This window comes from Hyperolius riggenbachi, chromosome 10 (assembly GCF_040937935.1).
Source record: "Hyperolius riggenbachi isolate aHypRig1 chromosome 10, aHypRig1.pri, whole genome shotgun sequence".
Lineage (NCBI taxonomy): Eukaryota > Metazoa > Chordata > Amphibia > Anura > Hyperoliidae > Hyperolius > Hyperolius riggenbachi.
In genome coordinates this window covers 263974265-263995043 of record NC_090655.1, presented here as the reverse complement: position 1 = coordinate 263995043, position 20779 = coordinate 263974265, and the positions used below count along the sequence as shown (strand labels likewise).

Here is a 20779-nt window from a genome sequence, read left to right as displayed (position 1 = left end):
CGTGGCGCCCCTGGATAGTGCTGTATAGCATGAACTAATTCCCGCAGGGCGATTGTTTTGCGGTTTTTGGTTTTGACCCTGCATACTTAGGCATGCGAAAGCAAATGCTTATTTGCATGAGCAATGTCTCGTGATTAGCCAATAGGCCAAATTTGCAAAGCCAGATTTGTCAGGTTCACTTGGTTGATGCACACATGCTTTTTCTCTGATTATAGTTAGCATTGCATTTCTTTCTTCTGAGGGCAGGTAGTGAGTGGCTTGTTTTAGGAGGTGAGAGCCCTGGAGCAGGCTATTTGCGCCTGTCCGCCCCTTATGTGTCGCGCCCAGGTTATGCGCATATAGCAGAACGCAATGGACGCTGAGGTAAGTGCCTGTTTTTAATCCTGGGAGGTGTGTGCGGGCGGCTCTTCCCGGCGCTGGCCACGCTGGGGAGATCGCCTGCACCCCCTGGCCTCCACCTCCGGGGTGCCGCTGTGTGGGTTCCAGGCGGTGAGAGTGCCTGGGACCCCCGCGGCCCCCCGGTTGTATGGGGGCAATGGGAAGCCTCCTCGTGGCGCCCCTGGATAGTGCTGTATAGCATGAACTAATTCCCGCAGGGCGATTGTTTTGCGGTTTTTGGTTTTGACCCTGCATACTTAGGCATGCGAAAGCAAATGCTTATTTGCATGAGCAATGTCTCGTGATTAGCCAATAGGCCAAATTTGCAAAGCCAGATTTGTCAGGTTCACTTGGTTGATGCACACATGCTTTTTCTCTGATTATAGTTTGTTTGTATTATTCTGTCAGCCTGGTGGGAAAGTATGGGGGGAATTAGCAGTGGAGGAGAGAGAATGGCTGCTGGTCACCAGAGATCTGGGCATGTGCAGAGAGATGCACCCCTCAGTCATTACATTTCATGCTGAATATCCCCCCAGCCAAGCCTCCTACAGTCCCCCCATTTGTAGGGTAGAGAGGGGACCCCCGTGCCACTTTTGTATCATATTGCAGACCTCCAGCACTGCTTGTTCCTGTGTTATCACACATAAACCACACTGGGGTCTGTAGGAGCCATGGTGGCTGAGGTTCTGGGGCTCAAATTGTATGAATTTGGGGTGCAACTTTACTGACATCAAAGCCCCACATAAGAGGAGGAGACTTAAGCTTCCAGGACACAGGAATGTGGGACTGGTTTCAAAATCACTGTGAAAATTAGAAGTCCCCGGGACCCTCCGGGCTCCTCTGTAACGCCTACAAAGTCTCCCCCTCCCCCCACCAGCACTAACAGCTACACAAGCAGAGGACAATGTCCTTACTGTGCATGTATCTGCTTACTCCGCCTACTGTGTGCTGGTAGCTCTCACCTGACGTGCCCAGCAGTGACTTTCTGTGTTAACATGCAGCTTCCATCCGTGTAAAATCGGCATTTATTTCCATGGGTCTATTTCCATGTCTTAATAGCCAAATGCCATATGCAAACAGCCTGCAGTGTATCCTATGCTAGTCACAGTGGAAGTAGGTGGCGGGGACAGATCGGGAGCTTGTGACGGTGTTTTCGCGTCCTGTGGACACTTGGTCATGCTGTCCTTCACTCAGTTCCACGGTGACTAGCATAGCCTACACAGCAGGTGGTTGCTTATAGCATTTGGCTATTGATGCAACATATTTTGTATGGAGACCCATTGGAAATAAATGCCGATTTTGCATGGATGGAAGGTGCACATGATCTCTTTTTTTCCTCTTGGTGGCACAAGGGATTCTTTCTTCCTCTGCTAACAACAGAGCACACATCCGGAGGTCCATACAGAGAAGCAGCCTGACGCTGTGGTGAGAGTATAGTTGATTATGAATGATTTTTTTGCAATCTTTATTCCAGGGGAGGGCCACCTTACCTGTTTACTTGTTTGTACAAATAGTGACTCTCCCTGTTCCCTAGGTAACGTGTCATCACTTCCTATCATGGGAGGGACATCAACTATGCAAGGAGGGAGGGGAGGAGGAAGTGATGTCAGATTTAGCCTCGCTGGGCAACAAGCAAGATGGAAGAAAGGCAAACAATGATTTATATTTGATCAAATATCTAATAAACATGCCAGAGAAAAATACTGCAGACCTTTAATGTAACTTCTTTTTAATATATGCCATGTGATATTGAAATAGTAATTCTGCAGTCAAATTACATTTATTGGGTAACAGGAAATACCATGCAATATGCATCATAACAAGATTAGACAGGTGCAGAAATGTCAGCTGCCCAACAGAGATCTGATATCAGTACTTAGCTGAGCCTCCTTTTGTAAATATAACAGCCTTTAGAGGCCTCCTACAGCCATTTATGAGGTCTGGATTCTGGATACAGGTGATTTGGGCTTGAGGTGAGATACAGGAATTCTGGGGTGGAGAGGGGGACAGGTTATTGTGTTACAATCACTGCTATAGGCAAATGTGGGAAGCTGTTGCCAAAAATGATTCTGTGTTATGTAACAAAAGAAATAGAACATTTATATCGCACTTTTCTCCTGGTGGACTCAAAGCACCAGAGCTGCAGCCACTAGGGCGCACTCTATAGGCAGTAGCAATGTTACGGAGTCTTGCCTTGCCTCCTACTGAATAGCTGCAGGCTTACTGAAAATCCCATTAGAATGGAAATCTGATGCATCTCCAAGTTTCTCTCCTGTGATTAAAGCAGCTAATAAAGTTATTCCTCTGGATAATGTGCTGAATATCAGCTGTATATTGTTCCCACAGTGTTCTGTTCCTCTGCATGTAATGTAAGATGTACTATTACAGCATCACTCACATTTACTGTAATAAATAAATTGCATTGTTATAATGAATTGTAAGCTCAGTGTTTGTAGCCAGAGCTCTCTGTAACATTGCAGGTCTGTAGCCTGTCACTGGTGATGATCAATGACATGCAAATAATTCTAAGTTAATACAAAATACAGTAAACGTTTGTCATTTTCAAGCTGAATACATATACATAATCCTGCAGCAACTTGGACAGACACAGCTTGTTCCCCATCCCAACAGGGCGACTTCCCTTCACCTCCATCCACTCCACAAGATTCTGCCACAAAATACCAGATGCCATTGCCGACCTTCACACTACCCGGACTGCAGAGCTGAGTCACAGGAGCCGGAAGCAGCAGGGATACCATGTGCAGAAGTACTGCACCGGCGTAGAATGCTCCAAACCATGTGTGCGCAATCCCGAGTGGCGCGGCCGCACGCTTTCACAGGTGCAGTAGATGCCGACCTGGCGAGGGCGGCATCTGAAACAGAGGTGATCCCAGGACACTGGAGCTGCAGCGAGGAACATATCAGCTGCCGGGGCTGGAGAAAGCCCTCCGTAAGTAGAATTTGTTTTTATTTTACCTCACACCTGTCCTTTATGGTGTTGTAAAAAGTATTCATAGTGAGAGTGTTGTCTTATCACTCCAGGGGCCATATGCAATTAACTTTTACACCTGAGTTTTCTCCAAGGTGATATTTTTACAACTTGTAAACAAAATGGCTTTTATACCACCAGCAAGCAAACAAATACTCAAAATAATTTTGACGGTACCTTTTCACCTACTTTTTGCATTGCAAAGTTCTGAAAAGTTAAATGAAATTGAAGATGTAAAATTATCTCTTAGGAGAAACCTCTGGAGAAAAAGTGAATTGCATATGGCCCCAGTACTCAAGTTATCAACTCTGTAGTTTATTCTCACATGCGGTACGTAGGGAAAGGAGAAGCACACGCAGGCAGAATGTAGCTCCACCCCTCTTGCTGTCTCTTCTTTCTGCAAGATTACAGCCAGCCTGCAGCTTGTGTGTGGCAGCCAGGAAAGGAGAGAGGGAGAGAGAGCCTGTGCCTGTGTGTAGTGTGTGTAGTGTGTGTGGTGTGTGTGTTTGTGTACTTGGTGTCTCTCCCTCCCTCTCTGTGTTCCTGCTGTTTATATTTCCCTCTATACAGAATCTCTTTCTGCATAAACTACTAAAAAATTAAGCAGACAACTCAGAATCCTGCAGTTCACATTGCTGTCTCTAGTAACACTCCACTTAACAACAGCTGAGGCCAGATGATCACTCCTCACACACTTTCCAGTTGTTATCACTTGCATTCCTCTCTATGAATTAACATCCTGTCTTTAAGTTTAGAATTCTGTCGTTATCTTATGGATTGAAACCTTAACTTTAGAAAATACTCCTTAATTTAAGGACAGAGTCCTGATTTTAGGGACAGCATGAGGTAAATTGCATAGTGAATACTAATTGATTTAATAACAGCTCAGTCAGAATCATTATTAAAGGCAGGAGATGAGCTTAGCGAATGTTGTCAATGTCATGTATACCTTGTTTAATTTATACATCCCAAATGTTAATCAAAAATAATTTCTTAAGAAACTTATTGGTGAAGTAGACAGAAATAAATTGAGCCTGAGATGAGAAGTGTCTCAGATACCCAACTTACCTGGGGCTTCCTTAAGCCCCCTTCTCGTCCCTCTCCCTGGGTGGCTTCTTGCCCCGGCAATTCGGCCTGAAAGCTTGGCCAAGCCGCGCTTCATCGCACTTGCATGGTTCGGCAGCGAACACGCACCCATCACGCTTCCATGTCCAGGAGAGTTCTGCACCTGCACAGAACTACTGTGCAAGCACAGAACGCATAAAGCATTGGGAGCGCGGCGGGGGAGCTCATGCGGTCGAGTCACACATGCCCGATAAAGCGCGACTTGGCCAGGCTTTCAGGCCAAATTGCGGGGGACAGGAGCCACCTGGGGGAACGGCGAGGGACTGAGCGTCCTCAAGGGGGCTTAAGGAAGCCCCAAGTAAGTATGGAAACTGAGACGCTTTTCATCTCAGGCTCAATTTAAAGGATACCTCAGGTGACATGTGACATGATAAGATAGACTTGAGTATGTACAGTGCCTAGCACCCAAATAACTAGGCTGTGTTCCTTTTTTTTCTTTCTCTGCCTGAAAGAGTTAAATATCAGGTATGTAAGTGGCTGACTCAGTCCTGACTAAGACAGGAAGTGACTACAGTGTGACCCTCACTGATAAGAAATTCCCCTTTTTATCTCTTTGCTGCTCTCAGAAGCCATTTTCTGCTAGGAAAGTTTTTTTATAGTTGGAATTTCTTATCAGTGAGGGTCACACTGTAGTCACTTCCTGTCTGAGTCAGGACTGAGTCAGCCACTTGCATACCTTATATTTAACTCTTTCAGGCAGAGAAAATAAAAAAGGAACTCAGCATAGTTATTTGTGTGCTAGGCACTGTACATACACATGTCTATCTCATTATGTCACATTTCAGTTCGGGTATCCTTTAAGAAGGGCTGCACTATTGTGGTGACTTCGGTGCCATTACAGACTAATATTTAGATTTCCCAAAAAGAGATCCCACCTCAACTCCCACTTATTCCACAAAAAATACCTACATGATGTATGGAGATGTTTAAATAGCTCAGAAATATATTACTCTTTTTTTTTCTATTGTCCATCAGACATACTCAAGGATAGACCTTTTTATTTCTGATAAATACTTGCCATACTTCAAAGAGACAAATCATCTAAAATAGGTCTTTTATGTGGTCTGATCACACTGCAATAGTACTTACTGTATGCTTGATGAAGCTAATCCGCCAAACTCCTATGTTAACTGAAAAAAGAATAACCACCTTTTACTACAATTGGACCATAATGAACAATTAAAAAAAAAAAATTTTCAGTAGTTTTTTTTCATTTTATTAGTTTTTATTAAAAAGGTTTCAGGTATAACAAGTATGGATAGCCAAACATCACAAATTTTATTAGGGGGTTTATGTATTTTTATTGAATTTAATGTTGGGGTACAATTTACTATTTAGCCACTAGATGTCCCTCCCCCCATTTATTCCTCCAGTGTAATCTGTGTACACAGGAGGAAGTACTGAGTGTTTGTTTTGCTTTCATGTTAGTCAATGATTACTGGCATCTCGATGATGCTCATCATTGAATTGATCACAGGCACTTAGATTGGTGAATGGGAATTGTGTTTCCATTCACTGATCTGTCTACTAACGGACGGCAATGATAATGCACACAGTAGCATGCACAAGCATGCATGGTGGCAGAGGAGTATCTACGTCCCTGAGCACAGGAACTGAAGTCCTGCAAGGCGTAGATATACTGCTGTGATCTCTGAAAGTGGTTAAAGTCAGTAATGACACCAATCACATCCCACCCAGGTTTAAATTGATTGGTCCACTTTCAAGATGCATATATTTCCATAAACATTTACATAAATCTGCATGAACTTGGAAATATTTGCATCTCATTGATCATCCCTACTCATAACACATCAGAAAAGTCACATGGAAGCATGCCCTTATTTGTGTTCTGAGTGTGGGAAATGTGCATTATACCAATACAAGGATATGTATATCAAAAATATTGAAAAAACTTTATATGCAAAAATACAAATAGTTGTTATTGACGACAACACTTGTGCAAAAAGGTTCATAAAAGGTATCCTTTAGGAAACATTTTCCATAACAAAGTATGGCGAACATTCAGCAGTGATTAACATCAAGATTAGTGCAGTTGTAAATATTGAGGCGAGAACGTCAACTTGTTTCGGGTTAGACCCTTCATCAGGCTAATTTTCAAACACAGTTGGAGGAGAATGGCCACTCTCCTCCAGGTCCGGCCATGTGTGGTTCCTGTGTTTCATTTCGTCCAAATGTCTCTTAACATGTGTTAACTGTACACATTTGTCTTTATATGTGGAGGCCTGATGAAGGGTCTATCCCGAAACAAGTCGACGTTGTTGCCTCAATATTTACAACTGCACTAATCTTAATGTTAATCACTGCTGTATGCTCACCATTCTTTGCTATGGAAAATGTCTCCTGAAGGATATCTTTTATGAACATTTTTGCACCAGTGTTGTCTTCAATAAAAACTTTTTGTATTTTTGCATATAAATTTTTTCAAGTATCTTACATTTTTTTGATATACATATCCTTGTATTGGTATAAAGTCTATGTGGGTGTTGTGGCACACCTCAGAGGATATTGTTCTTTTTGTTTCCCTTTATACGGAATGTGGGAAATGTGCAGTCAGAAAATGTATCTTTTTACACATCAGAGAAAACACATGGAAGAGCCTTGCTAAAGGTGCAATGAAAAAAATTAAAAACAAGTTCTACTTCCCCGGGGCTTCCTCCAGCCCCTCGCCGCAGCTCCTCCACAGCCAGGATCCTCTCCATTTCAGATGACGACCTCGACAGGTTTGTATCTACTAAGCCTGCGTGAGCCCCAATACAATTGTTAGCTGTAACTTTGTGGCCTGCTGATGCAATAAATGTGTAAGCTTGATGCTTTGGAAATATACTTGGTGTGCTGACTGAATTTCTACTACTCTTGTATATGGTATGGTGGTGTTTGCTAGCCACTCAGGTTGCAGCACCCAACAGCCTGAGGGGAGGTGGGCCACTTTGGGACTTTATGCACTTGCTCTTATTTGTGTTCCGTGTGTGGAAAATATTTCAGGCAGAAAGCTGACCGTCTTACACATCAGAGAAGTCACACAGAAGTGTATCCTTAATTATGTTCAGAGTATGGGAAATGTTTCATTCAGAAATGTCATTGCACATCAGACAAGTCCGCTTTTTGACTTGACCATTTCCCATACTCTGAACATGATTAACCATTTGGGGATCGCCGCTATGAGATCCTACGCCGCACTTGTGGCTGTTCTAGCCTGATTCAGCTTTCGCCGTTTTCGCTCCCGACACGAACATGCGCACCCAAGAGAGGAGATTAAGCTGTCATGTGACAGCTGGTATCTCCCTTCAGTGATCAGCAGCCATCGTGCTGATCACTACGATCACCGGCAGATCGTAGTGATCAATTTGACAGTTGCGGCGGTACGGGGGAAGAGGAGGATCCACTCACCTCCCTGATGTTTCCACGATGATCGGTGCTCCCCACCGCTCTTGCCGGCATCTCTGCTTGTCACGTAAGTCTCGGGCCGTGGCTTGATGACATCATCAAGTCGCGACCCAGGACTTAGCGTCAGTACGAGAGGGGATGTTGGGGAGAGCGGTGGTGTCCGCAGCTGGTACTGAAAGGGGGGACACCTGGCCACACGGAGGGACACAGCACAGGAAGCCCAGCAGCAGGACCTGGCTGCCTGACCCCCAACGCACCCCCCCCCATGCAAATGTGCCTGGTCCTTAAGGGGGTTTTAGGTGCCTGGTCCTGAAAGGGTAAGGACACTTCCATGTAAATTCTCTGATTTGCAAGAAGATCAGCTTTTTGTCTGAAACGTTTCCCACACTCAGAACACAAATAAGGATGCTCTTCCATGTCCTCTTCTCCAATGTCTAAGAAGACCACTTTTCTGGCTGGAACATTCTCCACACTTTTTTCTTAAGTAAAATTTTTAATGGCCAAATCACAGTTAAATAAAAGAAAAAAAATGTGTGGGGTGCACTCTCAAAGCCATTTTAGCCCCTTTTTCCCTGTGCAGGCTGGAATAGCCAGATTGCGGAGCCCAGACCACATGGGGCTCTGCAACCAGAGCTATACCAGCCCATATGGTCCATGATATGGGGGGGGGGGGGGGGTCTGGAAGAGAGGGACAGCCACCAAGCCCCCCCTCTTCTCCAGACCCTTTGCCCAATCCATGGACAGAGGACTCTACCCCACCCCTGGTGCCCAGTAGGAGTTGGTTTCATTGATGCAGGGGGGGGGGGGAAGGTTTAGTGTCCATGGTGTATCTGAGACAGATACCAACCCTCCTCCCTGGTGAATTGAGTACTTCTTTAATCCTTACCCATTTCCACAAAGAGTTGAAATAAAAATCCAACCATGAAAAAAGTCCTTCAATAATTGACCATAAATCCTTGCCTTTTGCTACTCCCATGACAGAATCTTCGGAAATAATCCAGCACCATATCCTCTCCATACCCAACAAATGACAGAGAACACTGCAGGCCTAATCCCTGCCCTGATGAACGCCGAACAGTGCTGCACACGTTGATCCCAATCCCAGCCCTGGACTTGCTATACTAAGTATATCAAGCCGCAGAGCAATAACACTCTGAACTCTGCTGCAGAAGGTCATTTTTCTGACTTAAAAAAAAAAAATTTTGTTAGAAGAAGTCATAATCAATGTTCTCAAAAAATCCCTACAAGGTCTTTTTGAAAAATGCACTTGTTCCCACTGTTTTCCTTAAAGTGACACTGAAGCAGAAAAAAGTATGAATTGTATGTGTAGTGTGGATAATTCATAGACCATTAATAGCAAAAAGTTTACAAATTACAGTCTGCTTTTTCAATGATGAAACAGAGCAGAGCTAATGACCCTTTGAACTTCCTGGTAGTAAAACCTTAAAAAAAAAGACACAGTGAGAGACAGGTTGAGATAAGTGCTTCAGAAAATAGCATTGCTCTCTGACTAAATTAGTTGGAGAGCTCAGAGGAGCTCTTTTGCATAGATAACTGGACTTACTTAACTCTTCCTGTACTGGAAACAATATTAGACTCATATCTCTGCTGCTAACGTTCTATTTCTTTGCTGTACTACACATACTAATCATTATCTCATAAGTTTATTTTTACTTCAGATTCCCTTTAACATACCCTGCAAATGTGGTCATTCTAGCTTGTATGGGGGCTGTGCTATAAACCGCTAAAAGTCATTGACTTCAATGAGAATTGCGAATGCAAAACCTGCTTCAATGCAGAATTATATGCGTCTCATTGACCATCCCTGCTAGGGACACAACTATACATCAGGCTTTATTCTTACAGCAGAGATGTTATTTATCATATATAAAAGGTCAATAGTCCATGTATTTTAACTCTGGGACACTTAATAGGCTGCCATTAAGCAGAGACAATAAAACATTCCATTTACTCTGTAAATGTTTAAATTGTACCTGGGGTGGGATAATTGGGTGTAATTGGGTGAGCTCCCTCACTGTCCTCTCTGGCTGCTCTGTTCACTGGTTATCCATCCCAGTAGTCTGGCCAGTCGTGAGCTTCTGCACATGCGTGGACCAGCTGAGCGTAAAACCCCACCAGGCTCCCATTCCAGACGGGGAATACGCATGTGGCCGAGCTACACATGCGTAGAAGAGCGTGACCAGCAAGATCACCAAGAGGGATATCAAGTGAACGGAGGGGCATAGAGGGTGGCGAAGGATTCCACACACCTCATGGGGCTGGAGAAAGCCCCAGGTAAGTATAAATACACCCAATTATCCTGTCTCTGTTTCCCTTTAAATTTAAAATAAAGCCATGGGGATATCTAAAAAAGTAAATTTTAGAAATAGGAAGATAAATGCAATGGTTTATCTTGTCAGTTTATTTTCACTTTGGGCTTAATTTTATGGGGAGATGGGGTAGGAAAAAATGTATACATACTGTAGCTGGGGCTTCCTGCAGCCCCCTACAGGCCGATCACTCCCTCTCCATCCTCCCGGGCCGACTCAATCCTATGATAGGTGGCCTGGTAAATCCGCCTGTCGGCTCCAGTCAGCACATGCACAGTCTAACTGCGCGCACGGCCCCGTTGTGCTCCTATAATTGGGAGCATTATGCGCCTGCACAGCACTATTACCCAGGTGCAGATAGGGGAGCGCATGCAGCTGGTCTGTGCATGGCCTTTACCAGGCTGCCTAGCGGAAAATCAAAGCACTGTGAGAGGATGGCAAGGGATCGATTGGCTTAAACGGGGATGGAGGAAGCCAAGCTATGTATCAATTATATCTCTTCACCATCTCGGGTACACTTTAAGGGCCTGTTTCCACTATACGCAGATTCTGCATGCAGAAAACTGACTCCAATGAATGCCTATGGGCCTGTTTCCACTGAACGTGATTTTTCTGATGCAGATTTCCCATAGGCATTCATTGGAGTCAGTTTTCTGCATGCAGAATCTGCGTGTAGTGGAAACAGGCCCTGAAGCACAGTTGAAGTGAGAATGAGATGGAGGCTGCCATATTTATTTCCTTTTAAACAATACCAATTGCCTGGCTGTCCTGCGGATCTATTTGGCTGCACAAGTGTCTGAATAAACAAGAAACAAACATGCAGCTAATCTTGTCAGACTTGACAATTATGTCAGAAACACTCTGTTGCATGCCTGTTCAGGGTCTAGGGCTAAAAGTATCTGAGGCAGAGGGTCAGCGGGATGTAACTGGTATTTATTGCAAGGAAATTATTGTGGCAGCCTAAATAGCCCTCTTACTGCATTGCAGATATCCTTGACCTAAGGATGGCTAAGAGCAAAAAGAGGCTGCAGTTAGCCTATTCACCACAAGATGGCACAGTATAAGACAGGAAGTGATGTAACAGAGCAGGACCATAAGATTAAGGAAGTGGAGAGAACACGTTATTGGAAAGGTAATTGTGTTATTCTTTTTATTTGCTAAATGAATTTGCAATTGGCATTGCACATGTTGTAGGGTAGGCTATAGTGGGGAGATTAGTACAGACATGGGTATGGGGGAGCAGTGGGGAGATTAGTACAGGCATTGGTGTGGGGGGGATTAGTGCATACATGGGTGTGGGGGAGATTAGTACAGACATGGGTATGGGGGAGCGGGGGGGGGGGGGGGGGGCTGGGGGGGAAATGGCTACCTATACTGGTGGAGGATATTTGACCATTTATACTGGGGGTATCTAGCTACCGATGTTGAGGGGACTCCTCTGGCTATCTAATACTGGGGAGAGTCTTCTGGCTACCTAATAATGACGGACACCACTGGCTACCTAACTGGGGAAGGGGGGGGGGGGGGGGGGGGGGGGTATTCTGGCTAACTAATATTATTGGGGGCAGTCCAGCTATCTAATACTGTTTGTGGGGCACATCTGTTTACCAAATATTGCTAATTGGGAGACTCACAGGACTGCCTAATACTACTAATTGGTGGTCACATATGTCAAGTTAATTCTTGCATCTAAGGGAGGAGGGGTACTTAATTTATGCATCTGGGGGTATAGTGCTAATAGATTCAGTTGTACCAGCTCCCTAACCCTGGTATTGGGAGACCACACAGCTGTCTGATAACAGGAGTGTGGCCTGCAGATAAAAGCTAGACTGTCTGTATAGCAGCACAATGAATTGCAGCCTCCTATTGCCTGTCTATTGGATTGAGATCTTTCAATTTCCCAGATCACCCTTTCAATTCATAAACAGAGCGGGTGACTACATTTATTGCTCTGCTTCCAGCCCTGTTTGGTCATAATCTGGCTCTGGTTAGGAGGATTCTGGGAGGTCAGGTGACAATATTTATTGTTTTTCTATACAGATTTTTACTCCTTTGGAAGTCTGGTGATCATGTGACCATCACGGTGTCCCCACCTCACTCCCTGATATCAGAGAGACACAACAAGCAGAAGATTCTGGACGTCATCAGAAAGGTGATGGAGCTGCTAACAGGAGAGGTGAGCGGTGCAGGGAATTACGGAACATTATCCAGTAATAATAAGGGGTGTGTCTGTGTGGTGACTGTATCATTGTGTGTGTCAGGTTCCTATACGGTGTCAGGATGTCACTGTCTGTTTCTCTGCAGAGTAGGGCCAGAATTTAGAAGGACACAAGGACCACTACAAGGACGCCATGATGGAGAATCAGCCGCCCCTCACATCACCAGGTATGAAGAGACTTTTATTTCTTGTACAGGGGAGAGCAGTATGGAGGGTCCTCCTGCCTCCCCCCATCATCTGATAAACACATACAGACAATGTATTCAGTCATTGTGTGTGTTTCCTACAGATGTATCCAGTAACAGAGACCCGCCAGAGAGATGTACAGGTCCTCTTTATTCACAGGATAGTCCACAGGAAGTTCCCAACACCCCCCACCATTATCAGGTAGATGGGGCTAAAAGTCCCCAGAGACCCTAAACTGTGTGACATTGTTTATTTCTACTGGTATCTGTGTTCACAATTTTTAAAATATCTCTCATTTCTTGCACTCAGGGCGGAAATCTGATACATACAAATGCAGGGGTGAAAGAGGAAGAAGATGATACATATGTGAGGAGTGATCAGCAGTCTATAGAGAAAGGTGTCATGATGAGGACGATAAAAGAGGAAGAAGAAGAGACGTATGTTAGGAGTGATCAGCAGTCTATAGAGAAAGGTGTCATGATGAGGACGATAAAAGAGGAAGAAGAAGAGACGTATGTGAGGTGTGATCAGCTGTCTATGGAGGAGGGTGACATGATGAGGATGATTAAAGAGGAAGAAGAAGAGACGTATGTGAGGAGTGATCAGCAGTCTATAGAGAAAGGTGTCATGATGAGGATGATTAAAGAGGAAGAAGAAGAGACGTATGTGAGGAGTGATCAGCAGTCTATGGAGGAGGGAGACATGATGAGTACAATTAAAGAGGAAGAAGATGAGATGTATGTGAGGGGTGATCAGAAGGCAATGGAGGAGGGTGACATGATAAGGATAATTAAAGTGGAAGAAGAGGAGACATATGTGAGGAGTGATCAGCAGTCTGCAGCGGTTGGAGATGTGATGGGGACCATTAAAGTGGAGCATACTCTTACAGGTGAGTCAATTCCATTTTTAGGCACAGTCATTCCAGGCTTGCACCTGGAGCGACACCAAGTTCCACTCTTCGCCCTTTTGTGCTCCCAGGGTGTGGAGCCTTTAAGCTATGGGAGATCTGTTGAGTCACATGTTGGCTGCTTACTCCTCCTCTCCTGCCACCTGATTGGTAAACTTAGCCTGCCATTTGAAGTGGGCCTGAACTCAGAACTCCTATTTGCTCTAAAATATACAACACTGCATAATAACAATTAAACAAGAAACATTTCTTTATTACAGCTGATACAAATCCTAAAATTAATCTGCACAGTTTCTACTTCCTGATTCATGGAGGCAGACATATTGTTTACAGCCTGTGCTTTCAAATGGACTTATCTGCTTATCTGTCATAGTCAGTCATGTGACATAGCAGGGAGATCAAATTACAACTAGTGATTAGACACAAATGAGGGGGAATTACACAGGATAAACTCTTTAAATACATACAGGGTGCATTTCTGTAATGTTTTCCTTGTGTCCTGTGCAATAGTTCAGGTCCAGGAGAGGGTATGATGATTCTGCAGTCGGAAGAAGCCCCACCCCCTTGCATATGTAGCCGGAGTAGAACGGTCTCATGGGCTGTGAGTGAGGGAAGGGAGAGAGTAATGCGCCCCCTGCAGGCAGCTTTCAGCCTGACTTCCAGGGAGGATGAGGCAGTTTTATGTACACTTAAAATATAAACTTTCCCTACTTGCTGTCACCAGCCAGCATCACCCACCATCTGCTGCTAAACCCACTACCTGTCGCTGCCCATCGGCCTCCTTTTGAAGCCAGCAAAAAGGGACACTAAGAACCACCACCTGATGCAGGTAGGAGCCGATCGGCTTCTACATAGGAATTAATGTTTGTAGCCAATTATAGATGATCAGCTACAACTGGCAGTCATTTGTGTGCCCGCTTATGAGGTGTGGTTTTGGCACTTAGAGGGTGGATATAGGTTAGGCATTAGATGAGGGTGGGGAGTTCTGTTTAGGCATTTACAGGAGGGGCTAGGGTTAGACATTAGGTGGGGGGTTGGTTTATGCACATGGAAGGGAGAGTGTGAGGGAGAATGGTTGCTGGGTGCCGCATTGTAAAATATCGGTAAACTGAATTACCAATATTTTACTGATAGCAGCATCACATGGTGCCCAACTGAAGTCAATGCTGCTGCAATACATACTCTGCTCTGAAGGCACACAAGACGCACACAGGAGGTGCAGAGGAAGAAATGAAGGAGGAAGACGGGAGGTGCAGGGGAAGAAATGAAGGGGGCACAAAGGAGGTGTAGGGGAAGAAATGAAGGGGGCACACAGGAGGTACAGAGGAAGAACTGAAGGGGGAACATGAGAGGTGCAGAGGAAGCACTGAAGGGGGAACACAGGAGGTGCAAAGGAAGAAATGAAGGGGGCACACAGGATTTGCAGAGGAAGAACTGAAGGGGCACACAGGAGGTACAGAGGAAGAAATGAAGGGAGCACACAGCAGGTGTAGAGGAAGAAATGAAGGGAAAACACAGGAGGTGTGGAGGAAGAAATGAAGTGGGAAGACAGGAGGTGCAGAGGAAGAAATGAAAGGGGAACACAGCAGGTGTAGAGGAAGCACTGAAGGTGGAATACAGGAAGTGCAGAGGAAGAAATGAAGGGGGTACACAGGAGGTGCAGAGGAAGAAATGAAGGGGGCACACAGCAGGTTTAGAGGAAGCACTGAAGGGGGAATACAGGAAGTGCAGAGGAAGAAATGAAGGGGGCACACCGGAGGTGCAGGGGAAGAAATGAAGGGGGCACACAGGAGCTGCAGAGGAAGAAATGAAGGAGGCACACAGGAGGTGCAGAGGTAGAACTGAAGGGGGCACACAGGAGGTGTAGAGGAAGAACTGAAGGGGGCACACAGGAGGTGCAGAGGAAGAAATGAAGGGGCACATAGGAGGTGCAGAGGAAGAAATGAAGGGGGCACACGGAAGGTTTCAGAGGAAGAAATGAAGGGGGCACACAGCAGGTGTCGAGGAAGAAATGAAGGTGGCACACAGGAGATGCAGAGGAATGAATGAAGGGGGAAGACAGGAGGTGCTGATGAAGAAATGAAGTGGGAAGACAGGAGGTGCAGAGGAAGAAATGAAGGGGGCACACAGGAGGTGCAGAGGAAGAAATGAAGGGGGCACACAGGAGGTGCAGAGGAAGAAATGAAGGGGGCACACAGCAGGTGTAGAGGAAGAAATGAAGGGGGCACACAGGTGGTGCAGAGGAAGGAGTGAAGGGGTAACACAGGAGGTGTGGAGGAAGAAATGAAGGGGGAAGACGGGAGGTGTGGAGGAAGAAATGAAGGGGGCACACAGGAGGTGCAGAGGAAGAAATGAAGGGGTCACACAGAAGGTGCAGAGGAAGAAATGAAGGGGGAACACAGGAGGTGTGGAGGAAGAAATGAAGGTGGCACATAGGAGGTGCAGATGAATGAATGAAGAGGGAAGACAGGAGGTGCTGAGGAAGAAATGAAGGGGGAATACAGGAGGTGTGGAGGAAGAAATGAAGTGCGATGACAGGAGGTGCAGATGAAGAAATGAATGATGCACACAGGAGCTGCAGAGGAAGAAATGAAGGGGGCACACAGGAGGTGCAGAGGAAAAAATGAATGGGGCACACAGGGGGTGCAGAGGAAGAAATGAAGGGGGCACACAGGAGGTGCAGAGGAAGAAATGAAGGGGGCACACAAAAGGTGCAGAGGAAGAAATGAAGGGGGCACACAGGAGGTGCAGAGGAAGGAGTGAATGGGGCACACAGGAGGTGTGGAGGAAGAAATGAAGGGGGAACACAGGAGGTGCAGAGGAAGAAATGAAGGGGGCACACAAAAGGTGCAGAGGAAGAAATGAAGGGGGCACACAGGAGGTGCAGAGGAAGAAATGAAGGGGGCACACAGAAGGTGCAGAGGAAGAAATGAAGGGGGCACACAGGAGGTGTGGAGGAAGAAATGAAGGGGGGCACACAGGAGGTGTAAGTAACTGTGACTTGCATGCAAAGGTAATGCAAATTGAATGCAGCTAATCCTATTTTTCAGGAAATGCAGTTTATTAGCTGAATTCAGACTACCCAGCCAGCTCATGGTGACCCAGAACTCATTGGAGTGTGTAAGGGGCTACAATGGTCCAAAAAGCCCTCTCACTAAAATGCTATGGAAAGCAAAAGTTTACTCTTTTAAATCAGAAAGTATTTGCAATAATTAGGTTGGCGTGAGCTCCGAGATGTCTCCCACAATGCATCACTGCTGAAATATGCAAATTATCCATTGTAGTCCCTGTGAGCTAAATACAGCTCCAGATCTGCTGGAATGCAATGATGTCTCAGCTTTTAACCACTTAAGGACAACAGGCTACCCCCACCGCCCAGTGACAGACTATATTTTTTTTAATTTAGTGCTCTGCAGCTTTAATAGATCACTGCAGAGCCATACAACTGAGAACACAAATGCATCCTCCCCCTTTTTTTTTTGCCCACCAACAGAGCTTTCTGTTGGTGGGCTCTGATCGCTGCTGCAGGCAGTGTTATTTTTTTTAATTTATTTATTTTTTTAAATAAAATCTTTTATTTATTTTTCTCCTTTCCCCTGAGATCTAATCAGCAGGATTGTCTCTCATAGGCATCAGCCTATCAGAGTGATCCTTTGTTTTTCCCCTCCAGGGGACAGCCGAGTGACAGGGCTTCCCCAGTACAGCGCTGCATTAGATCGCAGCACTGTACAAAGAAAAAAAATGAACGTTTCCTTTTTTTTCAGTCTGTTAGCGGCGATCGACAGTAGCAGACTGTTGATGTAGCTCCGTTCCATCACTCAAGCGGGAATGCGCGTCCATCGGCGCATGATCCCCACTAATCTCTATCCACCGCTTTTGACACGTTTCGGCGTTAGGCGGTCCTGGGGCTGCCACCTTCCCGACACCTATCTGTGTTATGCGGTTGGGAAGAGGTTAAAGAGAACCCGAGGTGGGGTTCTTCCATCGCAATCCATATACAGAGGCTGGGTCTGTCTATAGAGCCCAGCCTCTGTTGCTAGTTTGTTCCCTCCAAAGCCCCCCCCCTGCGCGCTGTCAGACCCCATATTATCTCACTACTGTCAGTCTCGGCTGCTCCCCCGCCTCCTGAATCGCTCCGGTCCCCGCCCGCATCCCTTACCTCCAATCAGCAGCGAGGGAAGGGACGTGGGCGGGGACCGGAGCGATTCAGGAGGCGGGGGAGCTTCGAGACTGACATTAGTGAGATAAACACAGCCGGCTGCGACACACTGCATGTCGCCAGCGTGGCTGTGTTTTATGGGGTCTAACAGCGCGCAGGGGGGGGGGGGGGGGGCTTTGGAGGGAACAAACTAGCAACAGAGGCTGGGCTCCATAGACAGACCCAGCCTCTGTATATGGATTGCGATGGAAGAACCCCACCTCGGGTTCTCTTTAAGATTACAGAGCCACAATAATCCAACATGCACACAGACTGTTTCAGATTGGTTTATCCTTATCAGTGCATGGCTTGGATTAATGTGGCTCTATGGGGTAGGACTTGAAAAACCCGGAATTACAGACTCCAAGCTACATACAATTTGCATGCAAGGCAAAGTTATTGTCATGTGATTGGCCACATGTAATGAGCTCAACCTTCTGCAGTTCTATGTCAGGCTGATAACTAGTGATGGTCATTGACCTGATGATAACTCTGAGATGGTTCAAATTGTATGCTAATCTTATGCAAAGTTATGCAGCTGCTGCATCTAGTCCATTCTCAATTTGCATCGACGTGGAATTATCAGCAGCTCACTTACCCTCCATAAAGATATACTGTATGTATAGAGGGAGGAGGGACAATATCTAGATTCTACCCCCCCTCCCCCCCCCCCCCCCCCGCTTTTGCAGAGAGATGGCGTGCTCTCGCAAGAGTTTCAACAATAAGTTATTCGGAAAGGAAAGAGGATGGTCGGCAGTGCTGTACAACTTCCTTTATTTAGCAATGTGCAGACAAGTAGGCTGTGTGTTACATCATCACTTCACAGTCCATAAGAAGAGACTGAACACATACCGGAGCAGGGGTGGATAATGGTGGGTGCTGGATGCTGGGAGCCTGACGGCAGTTTCACACACAAGCTCTTCTTCGGAGGCTATGACAAGGGGGCGGGGCTGCCGCTCACCACTATAAGCACTCTAGGGGGCGTACCTACATGATGTGGCTTTGCTTCTCTCCGCCCCTTCACACTACACTTAGGTTATAGAAGCACATCCACATCACATCGACGGCTCCAATAATTCTGGTACAAGCACTTGCATTTGCAATCCAAAAGTGCGCTTCCTAAATAAACAACCATCAACCGTTAGTAAGCCCTGTTTAGGCAGCCAGTCCTTCAGTCCAAATACCATTCCGCCACAACACCACAGTGCTGTTTTTTCCTGTATCAGTGTACCCTCATTCCAAACGTAACCTCAGAAACAACACATAATAGCGCAGGCTGCTTATTAGCACCACCACCAGGGGCCTGGGTCAAAAAGCACAGTGTGGTTTTTAAAGGACATCCGGGGTGAAAATAAACTGATAAGAAAAACAATTGTATCCATCCTCGTTCTCCTAAATATGACTTTTTTAGATATCCCCAGTTTTATTTTTTATTTAAATCTAGTTTTTCAGTTTTTACTGTTTCAATGACACCTTCATTGAAGTATGTCAGTGCTCAAATCTGTGAATTATTAATCCTTTTTATCGCTTTTCTGCTTTCAGATGCCATTTACTGACAAGAAAGTGTTTCATGGCTGTAATTACTTATCAGTGAGGGTCTGACCCAGTCCCAACCCAGACAGAAACTGTCACTTGCATACCTGATGTTTAACTCTATCAGGAAGAGAAAGGAAAAACGGAACACAGCATAGTTATTTGTGTGCTGGGCACTATACATACATTTATATATCTCATCATGTCACATGTCACCTCGGTTGTCCTTTAAAGAACAAGTGACACCCATGCTAACCTAGAAATAAAAACACATACAAGTGATGTGAAAAACTATTTGCCCCCTTCCTGATATCTTATTCTTTTGCATGTTTGTCACACTTAAATGTTTCTGCTCATCAAACACCGTTAAGTATTAGTCAAAGATAACATAATTGAACACAAAATACAGTTTTAAATGATAGTTTTTATTATTTAGTGAGGAAAAAAATCTCCAAATCTACATGGCCCTGTGTGAAAAAGAAATTGCCCCCCCTTTGTTAAAAAATAACTGTGGTTTATCACACCTGAGTTCAATTTCTGTAGTCACCCCCAGGCCTGATTACTGCCACACCTGTTTCAATCAAGAAATCACTTAAATAGGAGCTATCTGACACAGAGAAGTAGAACAAAAGCACCTCGAAAGCTAGACATCATGACAAGATCCAAAGAAATTCAGGAACAAATGAGAACAAAAGTAATTGAGATCTATCAGTCTGGTAAAGGTTATAAAGCCATTTCTAAAGCTTTGGGACTCCAGCGAACCACAGTGAGAGCCATTATCCACAAATGGCAAAAACATGGTACAGTGATGAACCTTCCCAGTAGTGGCCGCCCGACCAAAATTACCCCAAGAGCGCAGAGAAAACTCATCTGAGAGGCCACAAAAGACCCCAGGACAACATCTAAAGAACTGCAGGCCTCACTTGCCTCAATTAAGGTCAGCGTTCATGACTCCACCATAAGAAAGAGACTGGGCAAAAACGGCCTGCATGGCAGTCGCAAACCACTTTTAAGCAAAAAGAACATTAAGGCTCGTCTCAATTTTGCTAAAAAAACATCTCAATGATTGCCAAGACTTTTGGGAAAATACCTTGTGGACCGACGAGACAAAAGTTGAACTTTTTGGAAGGTGCGTGTCCCATTACATCTGGCGTAGAAGTAACACAGCATTTCAGCAAAAGAACATCATACCAACAGTAAAATATGGTGGTGGTAGTGTGATGGTCTGGGGTTGTTTTGCTGCTTCAGGACCTGGAAGGCTTGCTGTGATAGATGGAACCATGAATTCTACTGTCTACCAAAAAATCCTGAAGGAGAATGTCCGGCCATCTGTTCGTCAACTCAAGCTGAAGCGATCTTGGGTGCTGCCAGGGCTGAGGCAGAGGCAGGAGAGGCTCCAGCCTCAGGGCGCTGTGTAGGAGGGGGCGCACAACTCACTCAGCTATTATTCCCCTATTGTGTTTGTAGCAGAGAGAAATAAGAAAAGGAGATACATGGCAGTGACTGCAAG

At 45.4% G+C, this 20779-nt stretch overlaps 1 protein-coding gene across 1 annotated transcript in view; it reads left to right on the top strand.

Annotated features, from left to right (window-relative positions):
* Positions 1-20779, top strand: part of LOC137537154 (zinc finger protein 850-like) — a 48163-nt gene that overhangs the window by 9427 nt on the left and 17957 nt on the right. Inside the window, exons 3-7 of the mRNA XM_068259277.1 lie at positions 3010-3145; positions 12268-12403; positions 12537-12612; positions 12735-12832; positions 12941-13520. Coding sequence (XP_068115378.1) covers positions 3010-3145; positions 12268-12403; positions 12537-12612; positions 12735-12832; positions 12941-13520 — 1026 coding nt within the window. The remainder of the gene's footprint in view (positions 1-3009; positions 3146-12267; positions 12404-12536; positions 12613-12734; positions 12833-12940; positions 13521-20779) is intronic.